The sequence below is a fragment of the Trichoderma harzianum genome (assembly GCF_003025095.1).
Source record: "Trichoderma harzianum CBS 226.95 unplaced genomic scaffold M431scaffold_7, whole genome shotgun sequence".
Lineage (NCBI taxonomy): Eukaryota > Fungi > Ascomycota > Sordariomycetes > Hypocreales > Hypocreaceae > Trichoderma > Trichoderma harzianum.
In genome coordinates this window covers 1,826,234-1,847,107 of record NW_020209255.1, presented here as the reverse complement: position 1 = coordinate 1,847,107, position 20,874 = coordinate 1,826,234, and the positions used below count along the sequence as shown (strand labels likewise).

At 51.5% G+C, this 20,874-nt stretch overlaps 8 protein-coding genes across 8 annotated transcripts; 5 read left to right on the top strand and 3 right to left on the bottom strand.

Moving 5' to 3' along the window:
- Positions 1-352: 352 nt before the first annotated feature.
- Positions 353-1,186, bottom strand: M431DRAFT_88086 (hypothetical protein; the record flags this gene model as incomplete). Its single annotated transcript, XM_024923867.1, has 1 exon — positions 353-1,186. One exon carries the CDS (start codon positions 1,184-1,186, stop codon positions 353-355), a length of 834 nt encoding a protein of 277 aa, XP_024773872.1.
- Positions 1,187-2,305: 1,119 nt separating this feature from the next.
- Positions 2,306-4,208, top strand: M431DRAFT_87974 (hypothetical protein; the record flags this gene model as incomplete). The annotated part of the gene is made up of 4 exons (XM_024923854.1): positions 2,306-2,333; positions 2,395-3,669; positions 3,925-3,998; positions 4,122-4,208. 4 exons carry the CDS (start codon positions 2,306-2,308, stop codon positions 4,206-4,208), a joined length of 1,464 nt encoding a protein of 487 aa, XP_024773871.1.
- Positions 4,209-6,347: 2,139 nt separating this feature from the next.
- On the top strand, positions 6,348-7,101 carry M431DRAFT_452287 (hypothetical protein). Its single transcript, XM_024915281.1, has 2 exons — positions 6,348-6,395; positions 6,458-7,101. The coding sequence occupies exon 2, from the start codon at positions 6,633-6,635 to the stop codon at positions 6,939-6,941; it is 309 nt and encodes a 102-aa protein (XP_024773870.1). The 5' UTR covers positions 6,348-6,395; positions 6,458-6,632; the 3' UTR covers positions 6,942-7,101.
- Positions 7,102-8,561: 1,460 nt separating this feature from the next.
- On the top strand, positions 8,562-9,801 carry M431DRAFT_86928 (hypothetical protein; the record flags this gene model as incomplete). The annotated part of the gene is made up of 3 exons (XM_024923738.1): positions 8,562-8,734; positions 8,837-9,389; positions 9,469-9,801. 3 exons carry the CDS (start codon positions 8,562-8,564, stop codon positions 9,799-9,801), a joined length of 1,059 nt encoding a protein of 352 aa, XP_024773869.1.
- Positions 9,802-9,838: 37 nt separating this feature from the next.
- M431DRAFT_555601 (hypothetical protein) lies at positions 9,839-11,163 on the bottom strand (the record flags this gene model as incomplete). Its single annotated transcript, XM_024921425.1, has 2 exons — positions 9,839-10,867; positions 11,062-11,163. The coding sequence occupies 2 exons, from the start codon at positions 11,161-11,163 to the stop codon at positions 10,238-10,240; spliced, it is 732 nt and encodes a 243-aa protein (XP_024773868.1). The 3' UTR covers positions 9,839-10,237.
- A 541-nt stretch (positions 11,164-11,704) lies between these two features.
- Positions 11,705-15,562, top strand: M431DRAFT_87250 (hypothetical protein; the record flags this gene model as incomplete). The annotated part of the gene is made up of 2 exons (XM_024923779.1): positions 11,705-12,758; positions 12,822-15,562. 2 exons carry the CDS (start codon positions 11,705-11,707, stop codon positions 15,560-15,562), a joined length of 3,795 nt encoding a protein of 1,264 aa, XP_024773867.1.
- Positions 15,563-15,845: 283 nt separating this feature from the next.
- M431DRAFT_452159 (hypothetical protein) lies at positions 15,846-16,740 on the bottom strand. Its single transcript, XM_024915280.1, has 2 exons — positions 16,401-16,740; positions 15,846-16,285 (listed from the first exon to the last, which is right to left on the bottom strand). The coding sequence occupies exons 1-2, from the start codon at positions 16,602-16,604 to the stop codon at positions 16,130-16,132; spliced, it is 360 nt and encodes a 119-aa protein (XP_024773866.1). The 5' UTR covers positions 16,605-16,740; the 3' UTR covers positions 15,846-16,129.
- Positions 16,741-18,003: 1,263 nt separating this feature from the next.
- On the top strand, positions 18,004-20,786 carry M431DRAFT_452040 (hypothetical protein). The gene is made up of 4 exons (XM_024915279.1): positions 18,004-18,155; positions 18,224-19,929; positions 19,990-20,136; positions 20,192-20,786. Exons 2-4 carry the CDS (start codon positions 18,288-18,290, stop codon positions 20,473-20,475), a joined length of 2,073 nt encoding a protein of 690 aa, XP_024773865.1. The 5' UTR covers positions 18,004-18,155; positions 18,224-18,287; the 3' UTR covers positions 20,476-20,786.
- The last annotated feature ends 88 nt before the right edge of the window (positions 20,787-20,874 follow it).

The window sequence follows — 20,874 nt, the reverse complement described above, 5'->3', positions numbered from 1 at the left end:
TTTGCCGACCTCTTTTTTTATATCGTTTGTTAAGTAGTGGTGAGGAATCTGTGTGCGAATATATGACACATGAATGGACGAGTCAATTCGACAAAGTGTAATATCTTTCTTCTTCTTATTGTTCTACTATACCTATGTAGTATTCAATGAGTATTTTTGCTTCGACGGTGTCAACATGAGTTGAGTATGTTGTTGATACATGGTCTATCGTTCTCCCTGTCTAAATTGTCCTCCTTTAGATGAATGTCCTTCCTCTCTTTTCTCCCAATGCAAGTCCACATGAAACGTTTGAACAAAAATGGAAATATATACGCAAAAAAAAAGCACACACCCCATCCAGATATCAAATCGATCAATGCTGCAGCACCACCGGCCGGCCTTCTTCCCAATTATCCAAGCTCTGCTTAATATTCACCCAATACCGTAACTTGACAGCCTCCCTCTTCGCCGCGGCCACATCGTCCTCCCGAAACGCCTCCTCCAAAACCCCCTCGCTCTCCCCAATCCGCTTATCATTCACCGCCCTCAACTCAGCGAGATCCTCCTCCTTATCCGCGTCCGAGATCTCTTCGTGCGCCTCCAGCACGACGGCCAACAAGCTCGGATCATCAACTTGCATGGTCTCGTCGGTGGCGACGTCGACGCCGCGCAGGGAAAGGAGGTACTGCGCGCGCAGGAGCGGGTTGGCGAGCGTCTTGTAGGCGTCGTTGATGAGCGCCGAGGTGGCCTCCGCGCGGGCCTTGGCCGGGCCGGGAGGGTGCATGTCCGGGTGGTGGCGGGCCTGGAGGCGCAGGAACTCGCGGCGGAGGGCGCGCGTGTCGATGGGGAAGTGGCCCGAGGGAGGGGGGCCGAGGGGCAGCGTCTCGGGGAAGATGTCGTAGTGCGTCAACGGCGCTGGTGATGGGGCTTGTTGTTGTTCTTCCGAGGAAGAGGCTGACGCTGATGCTGATGCTGCCGAGGGTTCGGATGCGGCGGCGCTGGTTGAGAAGAATGCGACGCTGGAGTATCGCTGCTGCTGCGGCAATGCTCTTGCTCTCGAACTGCCGACTTGTAATGATGCGGTGCTATGCGGCGCGGGGTTGGGCTTCGTCGCCGTGGACATGGATCGTGACGCTTGGAGACGGCATCGTGCGCATGGCCGAGCCACGGCTCTGAAGGTCTTTGCCGCGGAAACTGTCGAGCGCATGAATTCCGTTGCTTATGTATGAAGCTTGTAAACAATGATAAGAGATGCAAATCAGCCGAAAAGAATAACAGGTAACCCGGTCTAGTCTCTCTTCGTTGGACTGAAGTAACGTGGCACTACAGCTTCAAGAAACGTGTGCATGTGTTTATCGCTGCAAGTTTGTCGTAGACGGGTTTACTTTTTTTTTAATTCGAAACCAGTGTGTAGCTCGGGATTTTGCTTGTTCGGTCGGTATTTTGCTTTGGCACGGAGATATTCCGGCAGAGGCGAGCTATGAGGTCACCAAAAGAAGCAAAGCAAAGAAAAGACGTAGCCTGCGATAGGAAACATTCGGCTAAACGCTGGCTAAACCGATAAGCCCGGAATCAAAGAAAACGTGGGGGGCAAAGTTGGCCGCAGTCGCCGCAATGCGTTTCTCTGATTCGGCCATCTTTGCCCCGTCGGCTTAGCGAAATTCCGCTCTTCTGCTTTTCTTTCTTTTTGTTAGGAGCCCCGAAACCGGGGCCCGATGGTTTCCGGATCGGGTCAGGGACGGATAAATGCCGGACAAAAGCTAATCGTTGAAATTACTCCAACGGGAAGTAGACGGGAGTAATCGAGGAGTTGCGCCATAAGCCAACCCTCAATTAGTTTGACGACATGATATGCCACTCGTCATCTCTTGCTTGATCATAGGTTGCTGTCAATTGTCTTGTGAATATGTATCAAAGCAAAGACCAATTGTTACTTACATTGCTTGTCTGAATAGAGCAACAAATCGTCGAATCGTAGATCAAAATGCTCCTGTATAGGGTAGCATGAGCTGTACGAAACCAGGAAATCGCATCCGACTATAGCCAACCAAGCACACTTAGTATTACCGAAAGCGCAGTCGTCATTGGTGGGAAGATTCATCCAGGGGCGCGAATAGCTCCCTCCCCCACACGAAGCCAAACTCCACCCGCAGTCCTCGATAGCCATACAGCAGGATCCGCTGGGCGAACTCGGCGGGCGAACGCCCATCATTTAATAGAGGGCGATAGAACTACCGGTCGAGCTCGCGAAAAAAAGAAGTCCCATGCCAACTCCAATTCCTCCATAGACGAGAGAAGAACCAACAGCAAAAAGACTACATACACCATGGCCAAGGTATTCGATGCTGCTGAAGGTATGTTCCCGTCGTTGGCCGCTGCTTCTGCCGTCCTTGGGTACTAATTGGCTGGCTGCAGTCGCGAAACACAACACCGCCGACAGCTGTTGGGTCATCCTCTACGGCCAGGTGTACGACGTGACCGACTTCCTCTCCTCACACCCGGGCGGCGCAAAAGTGATTCTCCAATTGGCCGGCAAGGATGCCACCGAGGACTTTGATCCCATTCACCCGTCAGGCACGCTGGACGAGCTCAAGCCAGAGGCCAAGCTGGGAACGGTCGATCCCAAGACATTGATTGAGGCAAAGCCAGTTCCAGTCAAGAAGAACGATGATGCCCCAGCGCCCCTCGAGACGCTTCTGAATCTCGACGAGATCGAAGCAGAGGCCACCAAGCGAATCTCGAAAAAGGCATGGGCGTACTACTACTCTGCCGGTGACGACATGGTCACCAAAACATTCAACACTACAGTATATCGAGACATTCTTCTACGGCCGCGCGTCTTCGTCGACTGCACACAATGCGACATGTCGACAACTCTCCTTGGCCACAAGGTTGGCCTCCCCATATATGTCAGCCCGGCTGCCATGGCCAGGTTAGCTCATCCAGACGGCGAGCTTGGTATCGCCAGGGCGGCGGGAAAGTTCGGTGCCATGCAGCTCATCTCCAACAACTCCTCAATGACGCCGGAGGAGATTGCCTCCGAGGCAAAGCCAGGCCAGGTGTTTGGGTGGCAGCTATATGTGCAGAACCGTCGTGACCGAAGCGAAGAGATGCTGAGACGCATTAATAAGATGAAAGACCGATACAAATGTGTCGTTTTGACACTGGACGCCCCCGTACCTGGCAAGCGCGAGATTGATGAAAAGTCCAACCTCGACAAAGGTTTTGTAGTCGAGCCTGGCGTCAAGGGTGGTCAGGAGAAGCTTCCTGGCGGCGGTGGTGTCGGCCAGCAGCTATTCTTCGGCACGGCCAGCGACCTGACATGGCAGACAACGCTGCCGTGGCTGGCAAAGCACACGGATCTGCCAATCGTGCTAAAGGGTATTCACACATACGAGGACGCTTACCTTGCTGCCAAGTATGCGCCGCAGGTCAAGGCCATTATCCTCTCGAACCACGGTGGGCGAGCACTGGATACGGCGTCTCCCCCGGTTCACGTTTTGCTTGAAATCAGAAAGTATTGCCCCGAAGTGTTTGATAAGATCGAGGTCTGGGTCGACGGCGGCATTAAGAGAGGCACAGATGTTGTCAAGGCACTCTGCCTGGGTGCCAAAGCAGTGGGCATTGGCCGTGCTGCCTTGTTTGGACTCGGTGCTGGAGGTGCAGCTGGCGTGGAGCGAACGCTTGAAAGTGAGTTGATCCCCAAAATTCCGACCCAGTGCAGCTGTGATTTCAATGTTCTTGCCACCATGAAGAACCTACCGCGTTTGCCGTACCAGTGATGATGATGTGATTTGATATCCTTCGGCAATACTGCTCCGGGACGAACCATGTCATCATGGCCCATGCTTATCTTTGTGCATCTTTCCCCTCTCTTCACGTCATGCTTGAGAAAATATCAAGAAGAGATTTTCTAACGACTCGGGCGATTTCGGCCCTGAATAGTTCTCGAGGCGGAGACTTCCACATGCATGAGACTCCTCGGAGTGAAAAACATACAAGAGCTCGGCCCAAGATTTGTAAGTGCCCATCCCCGCTCTCCCCCGGATTGCGAGTCCGGAGGCTAGACAAGACGAAAATGCCGCCCCCAGGATTTGAATCTGGCGATCTTTGGTAGCAGTAGCTAACGTTTGGGGCCCCAGATCAACACTCGCCGTGTGGAGAGAGATATTTTCGACGGAGATGCGGAGCTGGACCGGCAGGGGCTGTGGGTGAAGCCCAAGTTGTGAGGGAATCTTCATATGCATCCTCGGCAGCTCGTGATGATGGCACACACGAGCCGACGGCGGGGTTGGTGGGGAGTGGGTAGCACAACCACTAGCGTTCTGCAGCTGTGAACGATCAAAGCTGGGGGAAGATTGCGAGATGGTCATCTCAAAGACAGTCTGGGGTCTGGGGTAGGTACATGTAGCGTTGCCAAGTTGCTTGGCTAGAAGAGACGGACAGCAAGCGAGTGACATATGCATCCAGGCGGAACGGTTTAGCCTGGTAGAATGATTGGGTTGCAAATATATTCATGCAATGATCGTCCACGTTGTTACAGATGTGCTTGAGAGACAAGAGAGAATACCAACATGTGTGTGCCAGCTTAGCTAGCTCATAATGCTAATGCGTTCACCGTCATTTGTTGCGGTGATCAGGATCAACAGCAATGACGAGAAGGGCTCACTTGTCTTGTTAGTTTCCTCACGATGCCCCTGCCTGATAATCATGCGTTAGCATATGCAGCTATTGTTAATGAACTTACCTTCAGGGAGTACAGATATCAATGACCTGAAATCCACTTGTCCCGTGTTCTAATAAAAAACCTCAGCAACTTTGAACGCCAAGGTTTGGGCGCAGAAATAGAAGGAATCCCATAATCCTATACTAAACCACTTCTGACACCGCACTCGTGCAAAGACGCCCTTGGGCACGGATGGTTAGCTGCGTTGTAACAAGAAGACGAGGTTTCTAAAAGAGGGCGCCCTAGGAATGGTTGGGCTACTGTAGTAATGCGTCAATGTAAACGGCTTTGGTGTGGTACAAGAATGCCTCAGTGTGTATGGCAAGAAGCCAAAATGAGCATGTGCTGCAGCTGAATCTGGCAAGGATCACACGATAGTCTCCGTACTGCAACACACAAACCTCAATGGGATGCGTGAGCAAATGTCTAGGGTCTTTCAGCTCAAAGAATAGGATTGGTTCGGAAGCTGTCAATAACGTAATGTCTCTTCGGTTCAGCGGGTGCGCCGATTCTCTTGAGCTTCCCCCCATGTCTCTTTTCGTGTGTGCAAACAAGTTTCGACAGCATGGCGGCTGCAGCAGATACGAAGCGCCATGGCCATGTCTAGTACAGAGACGCGGCCAACACTTAAACGGACGAGCACAGGCGCACTCCTAGGTGCCAAGAAATAGCTGCTGCCACATCCTCGTAGACGCGTCTAGAACTCGTGCAAGTGCATGTATGTAAGAAAACGTCTGTTCTTCGGACGACAAATGCCTGTATATCCGGACTTCCGATGATGCACATGGTGCCACGCGAGAACAGACGGGTAACCTGTAAACAGCCTACGCCACACCACAAGACAACCTATCGTGCACTTGCCGGCATCAAACAACTACGTTTGCTGTGGCGAAATCTCGACAACTTGAACCAACCCGCGGCCAGTCTTGGGAAACGAATCTGGAAACCATTGGCCGTGTGCGATTGGCTGAACGGCGCCATCCAAGCCCACGCCGCCGGGTCTACCGACAAATTTTGATGGTGTGGAGCCGTACCAGAACGAAATAGCTGTTGGATGAGCTCCAAGGTGGATGGCTGTGTGTCATAAGATCCTAAATGCGATGGGGCTATATTTCCCTCCCGTACCGATGACAAAACAAGCCTTCTCAAGCTGAAACTCGTCGCATCGTGCCGACATACGGAAGATTCATCAAACGGGCTGTCCAGTTGCCTCACCTGTCGAGGCTATGATTGGAGTTGTGACCCCTTCTTTCAGTTATGACAAGTGTCTCATAAATGGAAGGGTGGGGGTGTTTTATTTCCGTCCTGCCAATCGTGTTAGCGAGCTGCTATTTTCTCAAGACGGTCGCCTGTCATTGCATGAATCGCATCAGCCGGGACCAGGTCCAAGATAAGGTACTAATGGCCGGCAGACAATGAGCCCTGTAGTAATCATCGTGTGTTCGGTGTAACTGTCTTGATGAGACGAGACGCTAAAATCAGACGTTACCACGAATAATACTACCTGCAAGTGCAGGTATAGCAGTCTGCAAATTTTTTCCTTTTCACTTCCGCATTGTGCTTATTATCTCAAGGCTCTGTTTAATTGTTTGTCTGAGTCACTGGCTGCAAGATTCTGCTAGTGAGCCCAGGCGTGTTGGCTTGAGATTCCAAACCCAGACATGCCGGAGTATTATTATTCGGTTTAATTGTACTCGTATTTTATTCCTTTCTCGCATGTTATGGAGATCTTCTGACAGAATTAGTCCGTAGTGCATTTTGAGAGATGATGAGATGCGGTGGCGTCTTTAAGTGCGGCCCGGTGGCACGCCGGAACGGTTCCCAGTCAGGAAGCATCTCCTGCAGGCTTTGCTAAGGTTGTGTGGGAAGCTGTGGAGACGCTTTGCCATGGTCGCAAGGAGAGCAACTTAAGGCCGGTCCTCTTCTCATGGCGCAGATTGGCCATGTTTCTCCTACTCGGCCCTTTCACCTAGCTTGGTTCGGTCTGAGGCCCCTTTTCGCGGTTGCCACTGGGCGTGTGCCAGAGTTGACTGAAATTGATTGTCAAGCAAAAAGATGCCGTTCTGAACCCGCTTGTAGAATAGGTGAGAGAGCCAGTGGAAGGCAATTGCCCGGCAGGGATGTTTGGCATCATGCTGTGCGTCGTGGACCGTGCTGTAGCAGCTGGAGCGGCAGTACGAGGACAAACAAGACTGACAGCCGAGTCAAGCGGAGTCATCCACTGCTAGGTTGCTAGACTTCGACGGGGCGAGCAGGGTCGCGTGCAAGAAGAATTTATCACAACGAGCCCATCCCATCTAATTGCCATGCAATCATTGGACGATCTCTGATAAGGAATTGCTTTGCTTTGCAAACCCAGCGTAATACGGCCTATTTCCTTGTGTAGCTGGTGCTCCAGCATGTTGATCACGGTTCGTCTGAAAATCCGATCACGGCTTCTCTCGTGCGTCCTCCCATCGCCCGGTTCCTGCGTCGACGTCGACTTTCACGTGTTACCAAGATTCACAAGCAGCCGAGGGATCTTCGAGTTAGTGGCCGGCAGGTAAACGAACATCCATGTACTCACACACAGCTGGTAGGCATTCCTGTTATTTTGGGGGCCACACAGGCATCGATCAAACAATGATGGCCGTAGAGGAAGCTCCTGGGGGGAAGAGAGAGTGGTGGCGCAGTGGTACAGTAGCGGTAGTGCCACATCCAGTAGGTACTTGGTAGCTTGTAGGAGCGCTACAGCGATTATCCGAGCCCCGGATTGCAGCGCTGGGCGCAAAGGTACCCGGTCTGGTACAGCGATCAGCAGCTGAATTCTGACTGCAGCAGCGGTACATGCATGTATCGGGTGCCTTTGCGGGGAGGCTTGCGACTAGGGCGGAAAAAAAAAACAGTCTCGGGGGAGTGCCCAGTAGGGAATAGCGCGCTGCCTCCCCGCTGCGTCTCGTGTACCGAGTCTAGTTGGCTGCAAATCGCTGCACTGTTGCAGGGGATGGTGGAGATTGGCGGCCGTGAGTGGCTTCGAGCTAGATGCAGATGAACAGGGAAGAAGAAGAGAAAAAACGGATCTTGTGCCATGGGTGGGCAACCGACGCCTGGGGGGGTAACGCTGGAGGACGCTGGAAGGCTTGGGACCGGCATACTAGCACCAAACGTGGAAGACGCTGGGAGAACCTTTTCTCTACGGGACGCCTTTTGCTTCATGATGCGTGATGGCGCTGTGCGAGTGTGTCTCGCAACCGGCTTAGAGCGGAGGGGAAGAGGGAGGGGGTGTGAACATCACAAGACGCACGAGTAGACTAGCAACAGTAACTCAAAGAAAGACAGCAGCAACAGCCGGCTGTCCAAGTCTGGGGGAGGCCATCGCCAGAACTGCCAACAGCCGTGAGCTAGCCACCAGGCCCATGACCCTCCCTGCGCCAATCTTGCCCCTGCTCGTCTCTGCCCTTCCGCTGCTCCCATGTCTGTGTTCTGTGTCGCTACTTAAACATCGCCATCGCCAAATTCGAGCTCGTAGTCGCACCCCGGCCCTGCTCTTGTCCTCCATTCTTGCCGTGGAGGTTTTGTGAGCGCCCCCGATCCATCTACCGGCCGCCACCACCGCTATCGCCGACTCCAAGCCCTCGATAGGTTTAATGAGGGCTCTAGAGAGTTTGTGATTGTCCAACTTTTGCCTCTTTTTTTCGTCGACTGGAACGAAGGGTCTCGCTGCGCAAGGCACTTATATCTTTCAACATAGGACGGAACAGGCTCGGGGTACCTATTCCCTAGTGGTTCTCGCTCCTCCCCTTTTTTTCCTTTTCTTCACACGACATACGACAACCGCCTGTTAAGAGCTCAAACGCGAGGGAAAACGCAAAGCAAAATGTCCGACAAGCAAGAGAGCGATAACGCCGAGGTCACTCAGACCGAGAGCAGAGTCTATCAGCCCGCGCCTGCGCCCACGAAGAAGGGAGGATTTGTTCGTCACCTGAAGCGCTTTTGGTGGGCATATCTGCTCCTCTTCATCTGCGGAGCTGTCCTAGTTATCTGCTTAGTGTAAGTGTCTTCATTGGGACAACCATTGACGCGACAATGCGTCGACGTGACAAAAAGGAGGAATGGGAATTAAATGTTCTGTCCCACTAACACGTAATCTAGCATCTTCGTTGGTGTTCCCCGGATTGCCCAGAGCAAGATTAACGATGCCAAGCTGGAAATCCAGGGCGTCAATGTCCTCAACGCCAAGCCCGACAGCATTTTGCTAGAGATCAACTCCACCATCACCACTGATGGCTCCATCAAGGCAAACATTGATCCCTTCGAGGGAGTCATGTATCTCGAGGATCTTCCTGATCACACGCCTTTCCTCAACGTCTCCTTCCCCGCCACTAACGGCAACAAGCACCAGCTGGTCAACATTAGCCAGGAGGTTCAGATCCAGAACCCCGACGCCTTCAACACCTTCAACATCTGGTTTGCCGCCAACCAGACTCTCCGTGTCACCGTCGAGGGCCGCACCAAGGTCAAGCCTTCTGGCCTGTCCAGGAAATGGGGCGTTACCTTTAAGAAGACTATTACCATGAACGGCCTGAACTTGTTCAATGGCACTACTGTCACCAACGGCAAGATCGCCCTCACTGCCAAGAAGGGCCAGCCAAACTTCAGCGCAACTGCCGATATCCCCAACGCTTCGTACTTCACTCTTGATATTGTAGGTTGCATCCATGAGCACTCGGCTCGAACATTCTTTGGTATAGTAGCCGCATGATTTTGCTGACACTTTATTCCAGGGCAACGCTACCTTTACCAACTTCATCGACGACACCACCATTGGCAATCTCACCATTCCCAACCTCCTCCTTGTGCCCGGCAGCAACAAGGTCCCTATTAGCGCCAACCTCGACCAACTTGCGGTCATCAATGCCGTTCAAAGCCCCAAGTACTGCAAGACTGGAGTCATCCCCGTCAAACTCCAGGGCGCTGCCGTTCGCAACGATGACGCGACACTCCAGTATTTCCTTGACGGTCTGGCTGCTCACAACCAAACTGTTCCCATGGATATCGGTTCCATTATCAAGAGCTCTCTCGGCACCACCCTCGGCTGCAAGTCTAGCTCAAGCTAAAATAAGAAAACAATACCTGCTCAACTATATTTTATTTATGACAACCTTTTTATTCTATCTTATAATTGCGTCCGTAGATGGTACTAGGGGAAGGAGGGATCTTTGATTTTCAGTTTCTGTCGGGCGGTGCAAAAATATTTCTTCTTTCCCGTGGAAGATGCTTGCTGTTGCGTGTCCTGGTGCAGGGGTACTTATACCATTTCACTCATTGAGTGATCTTTTCATTTAAGGGATGGGAACGAACAAGAAGATGTGTTATGAAGCCTCAGTCACGGTGCATTCTGATTCATGATACCTCCTTGTAAATGTTTGTATTTTTTTTCCCAAGGTGGTGTAGGGGCGGCCCATGGGCGCGCAATTCATCCATTAATGTTGAGCCAAATCTACTCTGCCGACCGACTCGTATCCAAATTCGTTCATGTATTGTTCGTAATCATTATTTCCAACCACCCTTACGCTTCTCGCCTCTTGCGCTCATTCCTCCTGGTAAGCCTTGCGCTCCTCCGCTTGATGAAGCATTCGATGGAACAAAGTCGATGGCTGTTCGACCGCCAGCAGCTCTGTCCGCCTCCTTCTCCTTTGCAATCTTCTCTCTGCTTTTGCTGAGCTTGTCTCTAAATGCCCAGTCTGGAAGTCCCCTTGGATCCCACAGCTCCTTCGGAAGGGTCGTCTCATACTGACCCACCTCATCGATACCGACAAAGTCTAGTAGCTTATCCATTAAAGATGGGTTCCTAAGTGCTGTGGACTGTTCAAGTTTGGAGTTGAAGTGGACGCCTTTCTTTTTGAGTTCTAAAAATTGTTCGACTTTTTTGTTGGATCCAGGGGGTGGGGATCCCGGCGGCGAAGGCGGGATGTCGAGATTGGGTACAGAGGGGAGGGTGAGATCGTGAATTAAGCCGCGGTTGGATGAATAAGGGGATGAAGGTGATTCTTGTGGCCCATCGGGCTCTGGAAGGGTGTTGGCGATGGCCGCATCGGCGGGTGGAAGGGATGGGCCTAAAGGAACAGCATTTTGCGGCACGGGGCCGATGGTGGTTGGCTGCGGTTGGCTGTCAGAATCTTTCTCCCTTGATGATGAAGATTCTACTGAGTTTTCTATTTCAACATTAGCACGCTGTCATTTTGCTTTGATATAGAGGCTCTGGCCGGATGAACTCACGAATTTGAGGTTCCTCTTTCTCAGCCTCATCTGCAACAAGCGCTGCTGCCTGTGTGGCGACCTATCGGCGTGTTAGTGAAATGCCATTGCGCAGACACAAGCCCGGAATGTTTAAATACCTGAGGGGAATCCTGTTGCAATTGAGGTTGCTCGTCTTCTCCTTCTTCATCAGAGCTTGCATACCCAACAAGCCCAGCCATTGCGACTCAAAAGTTGAACCTCACGCTGTTGATAAAACAGGTACAAGTTAAAGTGAGTGAGAGGTGGATGAGCGCGACGAGCTGCTGAGGCCAGATAGGGATTAGCGCGAGAAAACCATCGCGGCATCTCTATCGGCTGAAGCCCGGCTAGTCCAAGCCTCCAGACAACTTTTCAGCGGGTCGCTTTTATCAACACCAGCAGCAGTTGTGACGGCAAAACGCCCCTCCGTCACTATTCCCAAGCATCATTTCATTCACTATCGCCCAACGCTTGCATCGACACTTTCGATCCTTAATCATCTTGATTGTGCTTCTGGTTTTGTGCGACAGGCTTGGAATAGGGGAATTGACCAGCTCGGGGGGTGGCGTGCGACCGATTTTAATCAAATTATTCCATCGTTTGGACCAGCCTCGATTTCGATTCGCGTTTCTCAACATCATCGCCACGAAGAGAGAGAAAAAGTCTTGCATCGACTCGAGACCACCCAAAAAGTAGTACTCACAAACCGTAGTGTCTTACTGAGCCTGCGAGACCACAACAATGGCTCGGCCAAGAGACTCGCGCTCACCAAGTCCTGCAGGCAGCCATTTCAACTCGCGCCGCCACCGCAAAGATGACGACCGGCGGGATGCCAGAGACCGCCGAGACGATGGAAGGGATACTCGCCGGCGCTCAAGGTCGCGCAGCCCGGATGTGAGATTTGACCGCCGCCGCTCCAGCTCCAGCTTTGGCAGCGACTCCTATATACCGGTACTTGAGTCTGACAGAATTTTGAACAAACAACAGTATCGATACCGCGACCGCGATCGAGGCAGAGACAACAGGGATCGTGGCGGCCGTGACCGTGACCGCGATCGCGACAACTTTCGGCGACGAGACCGCTCCTTAGATCGCCGAGACGATGACTTCTACCGTGGCCCACGTGATCGCCGAGGAGCAAGGTCGAGAGAGAGACTCGCGCCTAGGGCTCGCTCGCCTGACCGCCGACGTGACCGTAGTAGAGACGACTTTAGAAGACGAGACGATTCTAGGAACAGAAGCCGACGTGAAGGCACGGCTGACTCTCATCCTCGCAGCAACCGCGCTGACAGCCGATCTCGCAAGACCCCGGTAGCTGATAATGGCAGGAATGGAGCTGATGAGGTATGTGTTCTGATCCCGGATGAGAGAACTAGAGCTCATGACATATCACAGGCCCAAAAGGCCAAGCCGAACGCTGTGCAATCCGAGGTTGATAAGAAGGCAGAGCGGCTTGCCAAGCTTGAAGCATGGAAGAAGAAGAAGGAGCTCGAGGGTCAGAAACAAAAAGAGGTGAATGCCAGCCAAACTAGAAATCTGTTGGCCGAGATGGACAAGAGGGCCAAGGAGGGATCCACGGCTGTCTCATCACCTGTTGTGTCGTCCGCTGCTTCTCCTGCTCCTGTTGACTCGGGAAGCGTATCTCCAGCAAAGCCTTATACTGGCAAGTTTGATCCAAAAACGATTGCAAAGAAGTCTGCTGTTCAAAGATCACACGATACTACTAAAGGGGCTCTGGGATCTATAGATGTTCAACCGCCTACCATTGCCATGCCTGTGAAGAAGACAATTGCTGGTAAGTCTCTGCCTCCCTTGAGACAAGATGGCTTTACTCTTACTGACATGAATCATCATAAAGCGTCTGCTTTGCCTACAAATCGTGCCAAAGCCAGCATTTTTGGATTTGGCAAATCTCATGCTGAAGGGGACAAGCTTCCCAACAAGCGAAAGCTTGACATGGATGAGGAGGTCATAACGAAACGACAGCTTACCAAGCTCCCCAGCCTTCCAATAGAGGCTGACGACACCCCTTATGCTGACCAAGATGAGGATGACGAATCGGATGGCGACAACTTTGCCGAAAACGAGGAAGAGGCTGCCGCCGCTGCACGTGCTGCTCATGAAAGACGTCTTCAGGCTGAAAACCAAACCGAAACCGAAGTCGAAACCGAAACCGAAACCCAGGTCGAAACCCATGTCGAAAACCAGGCTGATGAGGAGATGAAAGACGACGAACCCCAAGCGGCGCGGGAACCTAACGGCGATCATGTTACCAACGGAGAGGAAACAGCCGACAAAGCCCTACCTGCGGAACACATGGATGTTGATGAAGAGGATGACGAAGTCGATCCTCTAGATGCATTCATGGATGACCTTCAACAAACGGAGACTGTCAAGAACCCTTTGAAGAAGGCCTCCACTGTCAAGAAGCAGCAAGAACCTGAGGCTTATTTCTCTGATGATGATTATGCCTTTGATAACGAAGGCGACCCGGAGGCAGACGCCGCGTTGCTTGCCATCGCTAATAAGCGCAAGAAGAAGGATATTCCAAGCGTTGACTACTCAAAGATAGATCTGCAACCTATCCGCAAGAATTTCTGGGTCGAGCCTGCAGAGTTGAGCTCGCTTTCCGAAGCAGATGTCACAGATTTACGACTGGAGCTAGATGGAATAAAGGTTAACGGCAAGGATGTACCTAAGCCTGTTCAGAAATGGGCTCAGTGTGGTCTCACCCGCCAAACCCTCGATGTCGTTGGTTCCCTCGGGTTTGAAAAGCCTACGCCGATCCAGATGCAGGCCTTGCCCGCGCTGATGTCAGGTCGGGACGTCGTTGGTGTGGCCAAGACGGGATCCGGCAAGACTATGGCCTTCTTGCTTCCAATGTTTCGACATATCAAGGACCAAGAGCCGCTCAAGGACACAGATGGCCCTATTGGGCTAATTATGACACCAACCCGTGAGCTAGCCACTCAGATCCACAGAGATTGCAAACCTTTCCTGAAGATGATGAACCTACGTGCTGTTTGTGCGTATGGCGGAGCTCCCATTAGAGATCAGATTGCCGAACTCAAGCGCGGTGCTGAGATTATTGTCTGCACACCTGGCCGCATGATCGATCTACTGGCTGCCAACCAGGGCCGAGTCACCAATCTCCGGAGGGTTACCTATGTGGTCCTCGACGAAGCCGACCGAATGTTTGACATGGGCTTCGAGCCACAGGTGATGAAGATTTTTGCCAACATGCGACCTGACAGACAAACAATTCTATTCTCGGCTACCATGCCACGCCTCATTGATTCACTCACGAAAAAGGTGCTCAAGAGCCCTATTGAGATCACCGTCGGCGGCCGCAGCGTTGTTGCCAAGGAGATTGAGCAAATTGTGGAGGTTAGAGAGGAGAGTACAAAGTTTCTCCGTGTTCTAGAGTTGCTAGGTGAGCTCTATGACAAGGACGAAGATGCCCGGTCGTTGATCTTTGTCGAGCGGCAAGAGAAAGCGGATGATCTTCTTAAAGAGCTAATGCAGAAGGGCTATCCTTGCATGTCCATTCATGGAGGTAAAGATCAAGTAGATCGCGACTCTACCATTTCTGATTTCAAGAAAGGCGTGGTGCCCATCTTGATTGCTACATCGGTTGCTGCGCGTGGCTTAGATGTCAAGCAGCTCAAGCTTGTCATCAACTACGACGCACCCAACCACCTGGAAGACTATGTTCACCGTGCTGGGCGAACGGGCCGTGCAGGAAACACAGGAACCGCCGTTACTTTTGTCACGCCTGAACAAGAGAATTGCGCTCCTGGTATCGCCAAAGCCTTGGAACAGAGTGACCAACCTGTCCCAGAACGCCTCAATGAGATGCGGAAATCTCACCGAGAAAAGGTCAAGTCAGGTAAGGCCAAGGACTCGTCTGGATTTGGTGGAAAGGGTCTGGATCGTCTGGATGCAGAACGTGAGGCCGCTCGTCTTCGCGAGCGCAAGACGCATAGAGCTGAGGGTGAAGAAGAAGAGGTTAAGGAAGAGGGCAAGAAGGAAGAAGAAGACAAGAAGATTGAGAAGACGCTTAGCGCTATCAAAGCGGCGGCCTCCACTGTCCAGGCTCGTGAAATAGCACGGGCTGAGGGAGGAGAGAGCGGCAAGGGAGCCCAGCCTGTTGTTGTCACAGGTGAGAAGGGCAAGGATCCTTTGGACAAGGTTAGTTCTGCTGTCAGTGCCATCAACAGCCGCCTCGGCAAGGCTGGCCAGCTTCGTTCTGGCCAACCTATCGACAACAAAGGTCCGGATGCCGGTGCATTTCACGCTACGCTGGAAATCAACGACTTCCCCCAGAAGGCTAGGTGGGCCGTCACCAACCGCACCAACGTGGCCAAGATTCTGGAGGCGACCGGAACATCCATCACTACCAAAGGTAGCTTCTATCCTCCCGGAAAGGAAGTACCGGCTGGAGCAGAACCCAAGTTGTATATTCTTATTGAAGGCGATACGGAGCTCGTGGTATCCGCTGCTTTGAACGAAATGACGAGGCTTCTGAGAGAGGGTACAATTGCTGCGGCAGATGCAGACAGCAGGGCTCCCGCGAGCGGAAGATATACTGTTACTTAATTTGAGGCTGGGAATTATTGGTATATACAAGGCGGAGGGGAGAGGGAGCGAAGAGTATGGGATATGGAAGAAAACACTTGCTCAGTTGGTAAAGTTGCTTGTTTTATGACGCTCAATCAACAATGGAGCATGAATATTTTGTCTGTCAGGCGGTGAAAAGGCGCAAGGGGGCAGGGCTACTAGGTATCTATTAATTGAAATTCTACATAAAGACGAGAAGGGCGTCTAGGTTAGTGTAGGCAATTATATATCGAGTTTTGGTAATCAAATTTAGTGCTTATAGTGTATATATACAGGAATGTGTTGTATCAACAGTAATGTCGCATGCTTGTCTGGAAGTGTGCATTGAGACATGTATCTAATCCAAGCTGTATGCTCCAGAGCAACGAAGGGTATCTGGAGAAGAAAGAACTGAACCACCCCGGCTAAGAAAGAAAAGAAAAGAACTCCGAATAAAGGACTACTCTCGCATTCCGCAGTCCTGCTACTTGCAATATAGTATTGCCAGCCTCTTTTATAGGTAAGTATGTTTGGTAGATAGGTAGAATTCGTGGTCGCGATCGGTTGCTAATCCCAGTTTCGCGCCTGGGCGGCCTCGTCCGCTTCTCTGGCGCGCAGTTCCTGGTTGCTTGCTTCGGCGAGGGTGCTCGATAGGTTCTTCTTCTTTTGCGCATTGAGCTGGGACTGGAGCTTTCCGCCTTTGGAGGAAGCTTTTGCGCGTGCCTACGAAGAAGAAGCAGTCAGTATATCGGAAATCAAGCACGGCGGCGCATAGCACAACATATATAGATGCCACGACGTATATAGATGTAAGGGGAAAGGGCGAAGGGAAACTCACCTCGGCGGCCTCGGCAGCTCTTCTCCGCGCATCAGCCGGGTCGCCGCCGCCAGACTCATCACCTGCGCCGCCGAGGGTTCGCGGAGGACCTCCGACTTTCTGGGGGACGCGTGCGGTTTTCGGGCCCGGAGGTGGAGCTGAGCCGAGGCGGCGTCCGGCTTGAGCGTCCGGCTCTGGCTCGGTCTTGCCGCAGATGTTGCCCATGGTTTTGTGAGTTAAGTCGAGATTGTTGGAAATGCGTTGCTTGGGATCAATGGGAGGTTGAGGTTGGTTGGAGAGCGGCTAGCAGCGAACGCGGAAGTGGGAGCAGGTCGACTGAGGTGAAGAGCGGAAGTTGTCGCAAACAGCAACGAAGAGAGCTCAAGCAAATCTATTGCTCATAATTATATCCTGTTCAATGTCGCATGCGAAACCAGTAAGTGCGATAACAGGGATAAGGTTGTTTGTCTGGCAGCTAGCGATGCGCGCAAGCCTGCATGATGCAGCGCCAGAAAGGAAGAGGATGGAACTTGGTTTGCGCGGTGTGCTTTTTGAGAAAGGCGTTTGTCGGGCAGGGGGGGAGGATGCTAAGCGGGGTTTTCTTCATAGCGCGGGCCAAGCCTGTGATTTTTAAGATCTTGGCTGCTTATTATTTTGGGCGGTTTGAGAAGGGGATTTATTACCCTGGAGGAGACTGAGATGAGATGATGGTTTGGGGAGTGGAAGGTGAGTTGGGATTTCTAGGCTGCGGTCTACTTTATAAGCTGAGTGTCACTGAGGTCTGATGTTGAAAGTATAAGGCGGCGCAATTATATCATTGCTGTGCTTGATAGATAAACTTGAAAAGTAATTGTCCTCATATGAACCTAGTCTAAGCAGGGTATATAGGTATGGCATATCAAAGGAGCTGTATCAAGAATGTCAACGGCTACCACATCACCAAAACACTAGCGATATAAAGAGTGACTTAACAGTACTAAAATTGAACACAGTCGAAATCATCCAATATCGAGCTCGTGCAGCATCAAAGCGTTGGATCCCTACCACAAGCAAAGTAGCCGCTTATGTCATGATCCGTGGGAGTTTGCTGTCAATGGCGTGCGTCTGCTTGTGAACCCACCAATCCGCAATAAGCGAAGCACGAGCACCCGAGCCGTTGTGCGCAAATACCACAAATACAGAGGCAGTACCTCAACGGCGCACATCAAACGTGTGTTTGTCGGTGCTGTGGCCGCTTTCGCCCAAGTACTTCGCCGTACGAGTACTTGTCAGCTGCAAAGCTGTGGAGTTTAGCCGCAATGTACGTACCTACTGTCGGCGCCCCGCCCAAGGATTTCAGTGGGGCAGGCGCAAAAAAAACATAAATATGGCGGGTGGAAGTTGCAACCGCTGAGGGACCACAATCCATCAAGGTTCTCAGCCTTTGTCAGCCAGTCCCAGACCGCAGGCGGGCGTTCCTTCCACGTTCGCGCCTGCGCCTGCGCCTGCTGCGCTTGTGCTCGTGCTTGTGCTCGTGCTTCTTAATCCCTTCCAATTTCTTTCTTTCCTGTACAGACTCGAGGCTGGCCAAGAGGAATTTCTTTTTCTTCGTCCCTTTCAGCCTTCTGGAAACTCTCCACTCTCCCCTTTGCGAAAGGCTTCGGCGCTGCGATTCAGGGCTTTGACAGCAACTTTTTGCCAGTTCTTCCCTGTCGCCTTTGGCTCGTTATTAGCTCGCCCAATCCCTTAGACTCTTCTCTCTAGGATGAGCCACTCACAAACTGAGTCTTTTCACGGGTAAGATTTGATTTGTGTATTCTCTCGCCAGTCTTGCATCGCCTCAGAGTCGCTGATGCTATGTCTAGGCAGCTCATAGAACCCGCGTTTTAATAGAGCATTGACACCCGTCGTCTTTTTTCCGTCAAATCAATGGAATTCATTCGCCCACCTTCTCATGACTTTACAATAGACACATCCTCTGGATTCTCTGAACTGATGGATGCGAGCAATCGGATCCCTCACGGCACCGGAACGACTGCGTATCATTTCTCTCACGACGATTCTCGTCTAGACGCCCAGTCGTCGGTATACTCTACCGATCCTTTCAAACCCTCAAAATCATCCCAAAACTCCTTAGATTTATCGCCCTCAAGCCATACCACCATGGCTTCCTTTATGGATCACGGTATTCAGCCGCAGTTACGAGACCGGCACGGCAGTTCTGGCGCAGTCATCCCTCCCTCAGATACCGAGCCGACCTTCTCTTTCTCTTGGGACGCCTATTTGAATGACACATTCCCTGATGCTTCTCGCTCTCTTCGTCTGGGCAAAGATGCCTTGCGCCAGACGGAGACAAATTGTGACGATGACTGTAGATCAATGGTGTCATGCACATCCGCCTGCGGTATAAGTTGCCCAAGCCAATGTGGTGATACGGGCCAAGGAATGTGTTGCGATGATGATACATGCGACGACAAAGAGCTGTGCCTTGACGAAATGTGCGAGGATGCCGCTACCCCCTGCACGGATGCCAATTGCTTGGGCCTTGCCAGACTTGAGCAACTTCCCCTCGGCCCTGGCTTCTCAGACGGCGACAAGCAAGCTGCAGCAGCCCTTGCGTCTATCGGAGATACCTCCTTGGAGTTTATGCCAAACAGCTTTCAGCAATTTCATTCGGATTCACAATTTGGACCTCACTCTTGTTTTCCTGGGTCGACATGCAACCACTCCTTTCCACAAGGGTTCTTGTCAACGACTGCCGATAATGGCACGTTCGGCAATTTTTGGGAATACCTGACTCAAGAGAACCCGCTCGCAACTCACATTCTGCAATACCATGATCCTCGACATAGCGTGGAGCATGTTCGCCCATGTATTGCCGATGGTCCCAATCTCGCCATTCCGAAATGCACTCTGCCCAAAACTGTCAGCGGAGATGCCTTAAGCCATGGGCTAGGTAGCAATCTTGGAGATTTCACATGTGGCTTTGAGGTCAACACACTTGACCAATTTGCCAGCCACATATTCGAAGATCATTGGCCTATAAACATGCCAATCCCCGACCTTGGCAGCTTGTCGCAGCCCTCGCAAGCTGAAGACCATTTTTCTTTATTTCCTATCCGTACGAGCATCCCGCCGTCTTACTCTTTAAGCGCAACCTCATCCCATGACACACACTTTTCTCCATCAGACTCGCCTCTGCAGAACCCATCCGTGGTTTCGTCACTTTCACCCTTTCCCACCCCACATGCAACGACTCCTCCTACACAAACCAAGGAGTCACCGATCGAGTCATCCGTGGAGTCAATATCAACTGAGCTCACCCCAATTTCATCGGTGGACGTAGAGACCGTCGTCGATTATACCTGTCAATGGAGATCACCGGATGGCAAAGTCTGCCTTATGCAATTTAAGGATGCCGATGAACTGCATAACCACACAAAGAATGATCATCTGAAGGGAATGTCACGGCAACCCCCTGGATTTCGGTGCCATTGGGAAGGTTGTACAAGGACGAGTGTGTTTGGCCAAAAGAGCAAATTAGAACGCCACATTCAAACTCACACAGGATGTAAGTGAAATCGCCTCTTGCAACAATGGAGAAATACTGTATACTGACGCCGACTTTTAGATAAACCTGTGAAATGCTCCATATGCGGCCTGCAGCTCTCAGCGAAGCAGTCGCTTGACCAACACATGAGAGTGCACACGGGCGAAAAGCCTTGGAAATGCAGTTTCCCGGGTTGTTTGCATGCTTTCAAGCAACAGAGTGCACTTAGTAAGCAATTCAACTCTTATCCAGCCATGCACGGCTCTTCTGACTCTCCTATTAGCCATGCACGAGCGCACACATACTGGGCATAAACCTTTGACGTGTGACATCTGTGGGAAGTCGTTTGGGGAATCTTCAAATCTTTCCAAGCATCGCCGAACTCACAACGAGAGGGGTGGCCACTCTTGCCCCTTGTGCAATAAAGATTTTAATCGTCTGGATCAGTTGAGACGCCATTTACACAGTAACCACAAATGTAAGCCGGAGGAGGCCGACTCAATAGCCAAGTCAGTCAGGCTTCAGTCAGTCAAGGGAGCGAGACAAAAAAGTATTAGTCGAGTGTGAAGATCCAGCCCGACGATTGAACGTCAGCAATATACCCACCAAACGGAAACAGCTGTTCCCGTTGCAATCCTCAATACTGGAATCGACGAAAATGATATATGGGAGGTTGAAAATTGAAGAAGCCATCTCTTTGAAAAAGTAATGTACGGTGGCTTTCGTGGACTCGTTGCCATATAAAACACGGCATGGGTTAATGGAACTGATTTATGAAGATAGAGATAGAGGATCTGCTCGAGCTGCTTGGGCTGATTTAATAAGAGGTCACACCAGAGTCTTGGATGAAATGACTGGATGTCAAATCCTAGCCGCTACTGGTTGAGCACAGACTCAATGATGCATATAGGAATGGGAATACCAATAGCTATCCATAGGTATTAGTTTCAGCTACCATTGATTTCA